Source organism: Acipenser ruthenus, chromosome 51 (genome assembly GCF_902713425.1).
Source record: "Acipenser ruthenus chromosome 51, fAciRut3.2 maternal haplotype, whole genome shotgun sequence".
In the NCBI taxonomy this organism is placed as follows: Eukaryota; Metazoa; Chordata; class Actinopteri; order Acipenseriformes; family Acipenseridae; genus Acipenser; species Acipenser ruthenus.
In genome coordinates, this window is record NC_081239.1 from 2,331,044 (window position 1) to 2,343,716 (window position 12,673).

A 12,673-nucleotide genomic window follows, 5' to 3' on the forward strand; every position below is an offset into this window, starting at 1 on the left:
TCATTTATACGTTAATGGATTGACTGTGCTCCCGTTCATCTGAAACTACTCGCTCCACCGTGACTTCACAATCACGTGGATTAGTCCACTAGCTGTTAATGAAGTCGACTGTCTCTTGACTATCCACACATCCTTCTCCATACTGTACTCAGAAAACAACAATATATTGTCCAGCCCTTTGATAATGCTGCGTCTGTGCTCAGAACGTCATTGTGGTTTTTGTACTAGATCTGAACATTCCCTTCTAGGACAGGAATGTATCAAATTAAATGATAAGCTTTCGCATTCTCCAGCGCAGTCCCAGAGCCAGGTGGGTAATGGTGCCAGGCTGTTGTTTGTGGCACAGTCAGGCTTTCAGACTGCTGCTCAAGTTATTAAACTCTATTACTGCCAGACTCAGTATACTAGAAACCACCTGGGAAGCGATAATGACACACACAGTAAATTGGCATGGTTATTTCCCCACACTTTTCCCATGGTTATACTGTGCATTTACCATGGTTTGCCATGTTTTTTAATATGCTTTACCAGACCTCTCTGTGCTATACAATGCTTCCCTATGCTTCACCATACCTCCCTGTGCTTTACAATGCTTCCCTATGCTTCAGCATACTTCTCTGTGCTATACAATGCTTCCCTATGCTTTACCAGACCTCTCTGTGCTTTACAATGCTTCCCTATGCTTTACCAGACCTCTCTGTGCTTTACAATGCTTCCCTATGCTTCACCATACCTCTCTGTGCTTTACAATGCTTCCCTATGCTTTACCATACCTCTCTGTGCTTTACAATGCTTCCCTATGCTTTACCAGACCTCTCTGTGCTTTACAATGCTTCCCTATGCTTCAACATACTTCTCTATGCTATACAATGCTTCCCTATGCTTTACCATACCTCTCTGTGCTTTACAATGCTTCCCTATGCTTTACCAGACCTCTCTGTGCTTTACAATGCTTCCCTATGCTTCACCATACTTCTCCGTGCTTTACAATGCTTCCCTATGCTTTACCACACCTCTCTGTGCTTTACAATGCTTCCCTATGCTTTACCACACCTCTCTGTGCTTTACAATGCTTCCCTATGCTTTACCAGACCTCTCTGTGCTTTACAATGCTTCCCTATGCTTTACCAGACCTCTCTGTGCTTTACAATGCTTCCCTATGCTTTACCATGCTTTCACTGTGCTTGATTACACTTTGCCATGCATTTACTATGGGAAACTTTTATAAGGGAAATGAATGAACTTCTGATGATGTTTGCAATCCTTCTGCGTTCTTGTGCAATGTTTTATATATCTGTGTTTAAGTGGTCTGTGTTCAGTCCTGCTCTAAAGCTGTGTGGAGTAGTGGTTAGAGGAGGCTGTGTGGTCCAGTGGTTAAAGAAAAGGGCTTGTAAACAGGAGGTCCCTGGTTCAAACCCCACCTCCGCCACTGACTCATTGTGTGACCCTGAGCAAGTCACTTAACCTCCTTGTGCTCCGTCTTTCGGGTGAGACGTAATTGTAAGAGACTCTGCAGCTGATGCATAGTTCACACACCCTAGTCTCTGTAAGTCGCCTTGGATAAAGGCATCTGCTAAATAAACAAATAATAGAGCTCTGGACTCTTGACCGGAAGGTTGTGGGTTCAATCCCAGGTGGGGGACACTGCTGCTGTACCCTTGAGCAGGTACTTTACCTAGATTGCTCCAGTAAAAACCCAACTGTATAAATGGGTAAAAAATAATGTAATTGTATGTAAAAATAATGTGATATCTTGTAACAATTGTAAGTTGCCCTGGATAAGGGTGTCTGCTAAGAAATAAATAATAATAAATAATAATTACAGGCAGCAATGATGGTAATGCCATCTCCTATACATGTCTGTCTCAGACGTCACTTGAAATGAAAATGATATCCCATAACCTGTTATTAAGCAGGACGACATCTCCTGTAATACTCTGTGTTAAAGGTAAAGCTCGTTTGTGGTGTTTCTATCCGTTATTGAAAGCATTCACCCTCTCCCTGGGAAACCTAGTTGTTATCCTCCTTTACGAAAGCCTGATAAATTCAAATAAAACTTAAATAAATAACCGGATAGCTAACTCTGCATTTCGGGGGTTAACCAGTTCTAAACATTCTCTAAACTTTTAAAATATTTTAAGTATTTGGTATTTGTTACAAGCAGTTCACTGTATCTAAAGATCAGAATGTGATGAAACGTGCTTTGGAAATTCTTCGGCGCATCAAAGCATCGAAACTGTAGCGCTGTGATTTATGACTATTATAAAAATGTGATAAAGCATTGTAAAGCCCAGAGAGGTATAGTCAACTACAGTATTGTATAACCCGTGTGAAAAGCAAGGGGGGAAACTGTAAATGACGGCTCTATAGTTAAACACTAAAAACAAACCCAGAAATCATTCTGCAGGCATCCCAGACAGGGTTTAAAATAGCACCAGGTTTTAGTTTAATTGAGAGTCTGTTAAGAAAGTAACAGGCTGCACTTACTACCCCTCCCCTCTCTGTCTGCAGCAATTAGGCTGAAGAAGATAATGACTGTAATAACAGAGAGAGAAGCAAGTTCATTACCTGAACGCATGCATGTTGATTCAGCACTCCAGGTTCTGAGGCTCTACACACAACACACCTCCCTCCCTCCTGCTCTAGATTAAAGCAGGGCTTTAAAACATCTCAGCTAACAAAATAACTGCATAAGTCATGTTTTGAACTTCCCTTAGCTGTGCAGTTTTGAAAGAAACACATGCAACAGCACATGTTTCCATTTGAATATCTGGCACTCTGTGTTAGGGTCTCTGTTTCAAGAGCCTCAGGATGTCTGTTACACTTCCTAGATCATTACACCTCAGCAGGGTTAGGGTCTTGTTACAGAGTGGAAGTCTGTCAGCCAATCAGGGAAGCAGCTGGGAAGGAAGCCATGGAAGGGAGAAATGTCACCCTCCAGATGGTCAAGGAAGTGCAACACTACCTGAAAGCATGGCTTGCAAACAGAGATGTCTTTAAGATTTTTGGTGGATCTCGGGACAAATCAGAACAAGCACTAACATATATAAGCATACAACAGTTTTTGTTACTGATGGAGAGAGCCTTCTGTGTCATCCAGTATGAAAATATCCTGGCAGTTTCTGCATATGAGACTAAAAAAATGCTTGTGTGAACGTACATTTAGTTTAGGCGCACGTGTTCGACTAAAAATTCCTAAAGGTTGACTAACTCTCGGTCAGATCTAACTCTCATAGCTCAATCATAATATACTCTGGGAATGTAGTTTATTGCCCACTGTTAATCACACATTAAAAACTACAAATCCCATACCCGGCCAATTTCACTGTAATCAGTGCAATGGCTACTAGTAGCAAAAGAACATACAGTTCAACCAACAGTGGCTGAAGATTTTCCCTTAAGTCTAACAATATTAAAAAAAAAAAAAAAATCTTTTGCACGTTTTGTTAGGATGCAGGGGAACTGATGGCAGACAAGACTGCATTTTTAACAGGGAGCCAGAAGTTCAAACCGGAAAATATTTAAAACACAGTGCTTCAAAAAGGCACGCAATGTGCAGAGGGGCATACATCCAGAAATGTCAGCCAGACCATCCTGCTACCATAAACAGGCAAGAAGCATATTCTGAGGAAGATGCTACCAGGCTGTTAAAAATCATCCATCCATCCATTATCATTAACTGCTTACTCCTTTACAGGGTCGCGGTGAGCCGGAGCCTAACCCGACATACACAGGGTGCAAGACGAGACTACACCCTGGACGGGACGCCAGTCCATTGCAGGGCACCACACACACACAGAGAGCAATTTAGAGTGACCAATCAACTTGGACAGCATGTATTTGGACTGTGGGAGGAAATCGGAGAACCTGGAGAAAACCCACGTGAACACGGGGAGAACATGCAAACTCCACACAGACAGTACCCTAGGCCGGATTCGAACCCAGGACCCTGGCGCTGTGAGGCAGCAGCGCTAACCACTATGCCATTGTGCCGCCCTGTTAAAAATTACTTAGAAAAAAAGTTGTCCATTATAATTTTGTTGATGCAAAAGTATTGAACTGCACAAGTGTTATGTAAGAAAGAATTGCCCCTAAATTTTTCAGTGTAAGCCTACATTTTTTAAGACAGCCCTGCCTACACCAGGGTTCAAGACAAAAAAAATGCTGGTAAGTTTCTGTTTTACAACTGCCTGTGCTTAATATTAAAAATGCTTTGATTGCGCGTTTGTTACGGTTTTTTTGTTGTGGTTGTTTTGCTATCTTACGTATTGGACACTAGTATATTAAATCCCGCTAATAATTGTTGGTCATAGCTTACTGGTGGAGCCCGTTGAGATCCACCAAAATGGATTGCAGTGTTTGGTGTATTGGCCACCACTGATATAGGAACTTTTGTTATGTAGCCTATGCTTACCCTGCAGAGTCCGGAAAGAGGAGCAGAATTCAGATCACGCAGCAGTAACATTCAATGTATTTTCGCCAATGTATTTTCAGTGCTTAAAACTCCACTGCCATTACATTAGTGCCAGAAACACGGTTCGGTGCTTTCACAGTTTTTTTCCCTTCTGACATTCTTTCTGGATCATCAGAAGAGAGATTTTTACTCTTTTTAAAGCTTCAGCCAAACTGAACTGCTTCCGTTTGCTCATTACTACCACTAAATAAACAGTGCATTTCTAGAAGCCTAAAATGTCTTTTTCGTTTCAACCGATCGCACGAGGTTACCTGCGAGTCCACACTTACGAAGTCGCAACTTTGCAAACTCTAATTCTGTCACTCTGGGTCAAGTTTCCTGTTGTTTTGATGGCAATACACTAGCTGTGCCCTAGATGGCGCTTACAAAAATATATAGACACTGGCTGATCTAGCCTTGATTACAGAAGCCTGTGACAGGCAACTAGAACTGAAGAGAAGCTCCTGAACTCCCTCTCACTAACACAGCACTTTGTTGCAATACAAACCTCTCCGAACACACCATAGAAAGGGAAGGAGGCTCGGTGGTCCAGTGTTCACAGAAAGGGTCTTGTTACCAGGAGGTTCCCAGTTCAATCCCACTGTGCGTGACCCTGAGCAAGTCACTTAACCTCCTTGTGCTCTGTCCTTTGGATGAGACGTAAAACAAACAAGGTCCTATTGGAAGTGACTCTGCAGCAGCAGCAGCTGTTGATGCATAGTTCACCCCCTAGTCTCTGTAAATCGCTTTGGATAAAAGCATCTGCTAAACGACCAATTAATAATAATTCATAATTATATGAACAATGCTGAGTTCTCTATACTAGTCTGTATTGAATTAGCTGGCTCTCAGATCCACAGCACTGAGTTCTCTATACTAGACTGTATTGAATTAGCTGGCTCTCAGATCCCCAGTACAGCACTGAGTTCTCTAAACTAGACTGTATTGAATTAGCTGGCTCTCAGATCCCCAGAGTTTTCTAAATTATACGGTACTGGATTTGCTGAGATTATGTATTATGTATGCTTTTGTTTGCCACAGAACTGAAGGCTTTTCTTTTAAAGTCACTGAGGTTTAATTGTAAATCGTCCCAGCATCGCCCCCTGTGGGTTAGCGTGTAAATTGTGGTCTGGCCACACGGAATGCAAACCCAAATGACTCAGCAGCCAGTGCCATACTTCTGCTGTTAACCCCAAAAAAAGAAATTCTACTGGAGACACAGCAAGCATATGAATTAACATACATTTAGATCAGGTTACATGCGTACAATGTGCCATTATTGAATTTTAGGAACAGCCCAGTACTTACACATCTGACACTGGCTTCATAAACCTTCGTGTGGATCTATAATATTAAAAGGGTGCTAAAAAATAAAAAACGGTTTTCTTAAATAATACGAATCCCATATTTCATACCTGTGTTTTGTAGTTTATTCCAGATCATTTCATATTTTTAAATGCACCTTTTCTTTGTGTGAAGGGTTCGAAATGTATATGCGGTTATTCGGAAGACCGACAGACAAATAAAAAGCTTTTCACATGACTTCCAGAAATGATGAAATATGAGGTGTAGGTGTATTTAAAAAGAAACGTTTCATAACAGTCTTTGTTTTTCACAGCAGGATTAAAGTTAATGAAGACATGTTCCAAATCACAGTTACGCATAAATCTTAAACAAGCTCTTTATTGCAAAGGCTGGAAGTATAAAAACAATTCATGTTTATGAAGATCGTGAAACACTGCAGTCACAATGAATGTCGACAGTTCTAAATACTGCTTTAACAAATGGTGCTATGGCCATAAAAATCAGCTTTTTGTTCATCAGAATCGCAGCAAGGGCGATTGCTTGGGGTACCGTTTTCTTAAAGGGAATGTCATTTGCTCCTGATTTGCTAGGAGCTTCTGACTCACACTCTTTCTTCATTGGCCAGCGCTAACCGCTCAAACGCCCTTCAAAATCACAACATGAAGGGGAAAATCCTGCGTTTTACCCCGTTTCCTCAAAACCGGGCCCTCTGTGTAGAACCTGATCTCATGCTCTAAATGTAATGTTTGCTATAACATGTGTTTCTTTCAAAACTGCACACGTGAGACCTGCACAGTGAATAGAAGTGTATGACACGTCTCACCATTGTTTAGCTTCACAAATTATAATAAAAAATCTGTTATGTGTAACTTCAGCTGAATCAGTGGTGCTGTGAATGGGAGCCTTTGTGACGTTTTGTTTATTACAAGCACACGATTACATGGTTTGGAATCCAAGCAATTCCAGAGGTGCCCAATAAATGTGTTTTCGGTTCTATTTTTGACAACATAATTAGTAGGTAAGCTTAAGAACTCGACAGTGTTGCAACAGAAAGAGGAATATAATCACAACACAAACACAAATCAGCCCAGCCTGCCCTTGAATGACCCCAAACGACACATTTCACACATTGAGACGTGCTGGCACAGAAACCGACAAAGCCCAAAACTGTGACGACAAGCCCAGCCATTCAGGAGACGGCATTGTTTCAGGACTGCATTGACACTTCTGTTCCAAAGTGGAGCCAACGATTCAACAGCAACAAAACAAGACTTTACAAGTGTAGCTCGCCCGATACTTACCTGTGTGCTGTGCACTTCCATTAGGTCAATAGGTCTCGAATGCCCAATTCGAAAGAAACGTCATATTAAACATTTTTATTTGACAGGATGATGGGCCACCTTTTCAAAGAGTTTACTCCAGTCTTTGATTGACTAGATTCTGTGCTTTTAAATGGGTTCCCCCCAGAAGGGGAGAATGATGTGCTAACAAGGGACAAGCCTTGATGGGCCGAATGGCCTTCTCTCGCTCCCAAACTTTTCTTGTCTTCTAATGTTCTTTTGTGTTTTTAATGAAGACAGTTTTTTCCCCATTATAATTCATTCCTAACAACTTAAAGCAGGTTGAAGGGAATCACTCAGAGTATCTGCACAGCCCTAATACGAATTGCACATTTATAGAAAATAGAAATGCCGGCGCTGTAAAGATGCCTCAATCAATTCCAACACACACAAGGTGCTTCGACCCAGGAAAAAAAAAATTGAAAAGAAAAAATACTTCATGTGATGTTTCCACCACTGAAGACTGAAGATGGCAACTCTCGCTTAATGAAAAATATCCCAAAGTGTCTCTCAATTATTCATATTTTATTAAGAACAAGGTCAAAATAAAAACAAAATAAAGCTTACGCGTTTTGAACATGCTCTGATGAAGACAATATGTCAAAACGCTGGAGTGCCTGTGGAAGATTAAGCATGGTTCTGAAAGGGAAACTACCCTTATGCCTCAAGGGGAATGTCTTCAACTAATGCGTGTTGCCAATGCTAACTTACAGAAGAGAAACCTGGACCCTCAATGCAGAAATGAATCAAATTACAAACGACTCAACGGAGTATGGAAAGATGCATGCTGGGAATAACATGTAGCAAGAAGAACAGACCATCACTGGACCAAGGAGATACTAGACTGGATCCCAAGAGATATAAAGAGACCAAGAAGAAGACCTCCAGGAAGATGGCAAGATGAAATTAGGAAACACGCTGGAGCAACGTGGATGAGGGATGCAGCAGACAGGCTTGTGTGGAAGAATCTTGGGGAGGCCTTCATCCAGCAGTGGATTGAAAAAGGATGAAGATGATGATGATGATGATATATATATATATGAGGATGACGATGATGATGATGATTATATATATATAGATCAGTTATGTCTCAATCAGTTATGAGTCCATAGCTATACCCAGGGGTGAAATTCTCAACAAAAAAGTGCAGGTACTGATATGCACAGCAAAGACAATTTGAGTGTCATTAACAAATACTTCTAAAATGTATAGTTATCGGTATATGATACATTTTTTAATACAAAAAAGTGCCCTGGTGATTTTTCATGGCTGGCTACACCCCTGATTATATAAAAAAATTGTATAAAAAAACAACTATGCTATGTACCAATTATACAAAAAGGGTCCAAGCTGAACAATGCACAACAGGGACTGACATACCCCGCTATTTTGAATGTACAGGCAATACTCTTGATGCAGTTGATCATTTTCATTTCCATAGTGTTCTCTGAAATCATACTTTCCAGACCCTGGGTACTCACCTACAACAGGACCTGGCCATGTCACAATAGTAGCCTTGGATTAGAACACACATGCCTGTTATTTATTGTGTTTGATATTAATTATTAACAGTAATATATTCTGTCTGCTTCTCTGTTGCATTACAGTTCAGATTAATTGACATGAACAATTCCTGAAAGCTGAGTAAGAGGAAATGGGATGGGATTCTGTGTCACACCTTCTTCAATTGGTTTGGCATCATACTGTCATTACCTACCCCCACACACCTTCTGCCAATCAGCTTTGAGAAGTATTTTCAGGAGAACATTTTTAAAACGGATTTGCTAGTCAGTGCAGCAAGTACATTACGGTATTTATAAAACTGAATGTTCCAGTTTTTATAACGCTATTTTAAGATTTGTTTCAACAAATAAAACATGCTTTTAATATAGCGGTGGTTCTCAAACAACATTTTTTGGTGACCTCAGAGTGCAACCACCAACACTTACTGGTGGTCACACTGCTAATTCTTTCATAAAAATACTAAGTATATCATATGAAAAATAAAGAAAAAATAGACATATGCACATCTGTTTTTTGTTATTTATTTCTAGAATAAAACCAAAGTCTCATTTAAAAATACAGCAGCCCCTCAAACTCTACTGGATCTGCTTTCACAGGCCCTTCTAATAATAAAAAGGAGACAAAAACCAGGTGTTCTCCCAGATATTCTTTGTTGTTATTATTGATCTGACAACAGGTCAAACTTAATAATCAATCAATCATATTAAATTGATAGAAATGAATACAATATCTAAGCTAAAGTATATTACTAATGTATTGAATTTAAATAAATACAAAAACGACTTTCACTTTCCTGTTCCAATCACATCCTGCATAACTCCCAGCTAAGTGTAAGTATTTGCAATTATTAGGGCGACTTACAATTGTTACAAGATATCACATTATTTTTTACATACAATTACCCATTTATACAGTTGGGTTTTTACTGGAGCAATCTAGGTAAAATACCTTGCTCAAGGGTACAGCAGCAGTGTCCCCCACCTGGGATTGAACCCACAACCCTCCGGTCAAGAGTCCAGAGCCCTAACCACTACTCCACACTGCTGCTGCAATGCTGTTATATCATAATATTATAAACTGTAATATTCCAGATGGGGTTGTGAATTCTTGACTACCCAACTGAATTGACTATAAAGCAGAGAATATCAAACAATAGTTACTTTTTTTTTTTCCTTGTGTGTATTTCAGGCAGAAACAGTACCAAAGCAGACATCGCTTTTATTTGTATTTATTATTTTTTAATACCCTGCCTTTGTGGTATCTGCACAATGAACAAAATGGCAACAAGACACGTTTTCATGAAGTAGTAACTGAGGTTTACGGATGCCTTTTTTTTTTTTTTTTTAAGCTCACACGCAGATGAAAACTGTCAGACGTAACTTAAATAAACTCTTGAAAAATACATGTGGAAAAGGAGGCGTGGTACAAAGGGGGAAAAAATCACCATTTTGGGTTTCGTTTGTTACTCTCCTCATAACAGAAAATAGGATCACGACAAAACAAAACGTTGATCTCTAAACATAACATTTACCTTGGAAGATGGGCCAGTGTTTGGAAAGCGCTAAGCACACCTGCATCTACATCCCGATTCGGGCGCCAAATCCTGTGTTTATGTATCACACGCATCACTTGACATTTTAGACGCTGGTAAATCAGTGCAAGGCAAAACACGTTGTGATTCGTATTTTTAATATCTATCAACTAGTTATGGCGGGGATATAGGCTTGGGTTTTTAACTTCCAATTAATAACGTGCAACAATGTTCGCTCACATATTCAGCTCGCGTCTCTCCTGGATTAATCAATGAGCACTGACACAAAGCGAAACGGGCGGAGATTTGTGAGGTATGTCAAAATGAAACTGTCCCGAATGGTTTAATAATGATTGGCACCAAAGCTGCCGGATAACTTGTCACGATCTTACTCGGGTCAGTAGGTCATCCATGGGTTAATTTGGAGAATGAGTTTCTGTGACGTGCCTGGATGGAGTGCATGCACATTGAATGAAAATACCCAGTACTGGCATCAAAACAAGTCCCGGTTAGTATTACCGAATTTAACACCAGGCTGTACCCTGGAACCCTTCTCTCCATCACATGTGGTTTATATCTCATCATCATTAACCACGAACGGAAGAAACACCTCTTGGAATCTGGTCCACTTGAGCTGAAATGACTCCATCCTACAATGTGATTTATTTATGGCCCTTGTGAGCCAGGCTGCAGCCCCATTTCGATATTGGAACAGTATGAGGTGGAGTTTTTTTACACACTGCTTTCCCTGTGCAGATGGAAACAACGTTTTTGATGAAAGTGCTACAGAACCCCCCCTGCAGTGTTTACAAGAAGCAGATGTTTGTGGTTGGTTAATTGAGGTTTTGTGAACTCCCTGATGACAAAGTTACACAGTTAACTCTCCCCAATACTAAGTGCAGCACAGAAACCAGGACCAGAGGATGCAATTAGAAAGAGGAGACAGATTCACAGGGAAGGAGACATTTCTTCCCACAGAGAGTGGTGAGGGGATGGAATGGGCTGCCTATGATGCTGAATCACTGGGATCCTTTAAGACCCGATAACATTTTAAGAACAATCAGCTACTAAGAACTAGACAAGCATCGATAGGCTGAATGCTGTATATTGTGAAGTTCTTTCCTGTACAATGCACAGCAAAACCAAATGAAACTTGACAGGTTGGGCACACAACTCTTGGGAGGACAGTTTTGCCCACTGGCAAAATTTGGGAGCCACTAATTCACTACGTCATGGCTAATATACCCACATGCCGGACTGCCTTAGGGTATTTCACATCACATTAGTCCCTACCAGTCTGGATTAGCTGTCCTGTACATAGTTAAAAACGGATTCATCACACTGGGCTAATTAAGCCATCACTGAAAAAGGCACCAGTGGAAACGTTTCACAATATAGTTTTACCCCAGAGTGCAAACTGTTTAGGACTCACCGACTCGAAACCCTGGCCCGGTGAGGGTGTCTCCTGAATGGCCATTCTCCCCGATGAGGGTCGTGTTGTTGCCCTGTTCACAGGTGTCTCGACACTGTCCTTTCAGACAGGTCCGCTTGCAGATGAGTGGGGCGATGACCACTTTGAATCGCTCCCTGGCTGCCGAGCGCTCGGCCGCTAACACCAGCCCCTGGACTGAGAGCCAGAGAAACAGGAGATGGACAATCAAGGAAACCATGATGGCATCCTAGCTGAGATCCAGAGACTGGACAGGGTTACAAACTTCCCTCCTTGTTTTTTTTTTTCTTTATCCCAATCTGAAATGAAATCAATTTGCCAAGTTTCCCTCCCCTTCCCTTCCCTTTCTGGGTTCCAGAAAAATTCCAACTCCGGTAAACAGGAGTGTTTTGTTTTAAGAAAAACAGAAATATAAAACTCCTCCAGCTTTTGGTGGCATAGCTGTTTTTAGTTGAGAAAGAAAAAAAGAGAGATGAAAGTAATGAAAATAGAAAAACACACAGAGGAAAGTTTAACAAACTTAGTAGAAAACAGTTCTCTCTCTCTCTCTCTCTCTCTCTCTCTCCCTCCCTCCCTGTGCTGCCGCTGTGTGCGTATCTTAGTGAGTCTTTTAGAAACAGAGTGGGAGAGAGAGGGAGAGGAAGGAGGAGGGGAAAAAGAGAGAGAAAGTGTTGCAGCCAATCCTTAAATTGAGGGGCTGGAATTTTGGCCTGCTGCCAGGGAGACTGCAGTGGAGGCAGGCTTCGTTCAAGCACCGCTGTTGTTAGGCCGAGTCTGGGAGTCTGAGATAATAATGAGACAGCTGTACATGTCACTCCTTGCCCTCTCCCTCTCTCCCTCTCCCACTCCCTTCCTCTCTCTTCCTCCCTCTGTCTCTCGTTGCTTTATTGATTTTGGGACTGTTATCTGTTTTACAAAGCGCAGCTCCTGATCAAAGTTTCCAGCACTCCTAATTTCTCTTCCTCATTCCGGTATCTCCATGGCGACCTGTAGTCCCTGGACCCCTCTAAAAATAATCAGATTCTGTCAGTTATTCCTGTTTCTGACCAGCACAACGTGGACTGGGCAGT

General features: G+C 41.2%; 1 protein-coding gene across 3 annotated transcripts in view; it reads right to left on the minus strand.

Moving 5' to 3' along the window:
• LOC117398670 (latent-transforming growth factor beta-binding protein 3) overlaps positions 1-12,225 on the minus strand; it is a 54,991-nt gene extending 42,766 nt beyond the window's left edge. For 2 of the 3 annotated variants that reach the window (XM_059015747.1, XM_059015745.1), the window contains exon 1: positions 11,586-12,224. In XM_059015747.1, the coding sequence (XP_058871730.1) occupies positions 11,586-11,823 (238 nt within the window). In that variant the 5' untranslated portion in view covers positions 11,824-12,224. Of the gene's footprint in view, positions 1-11,585 lie in introns of all 3 variants that reach the window. The other variant, XM_059015746.1, reaches the window with a different exon arrangement.
• Between the last annotated feature and the right edge of the window lie 448 nt (positions 12,226-12,673).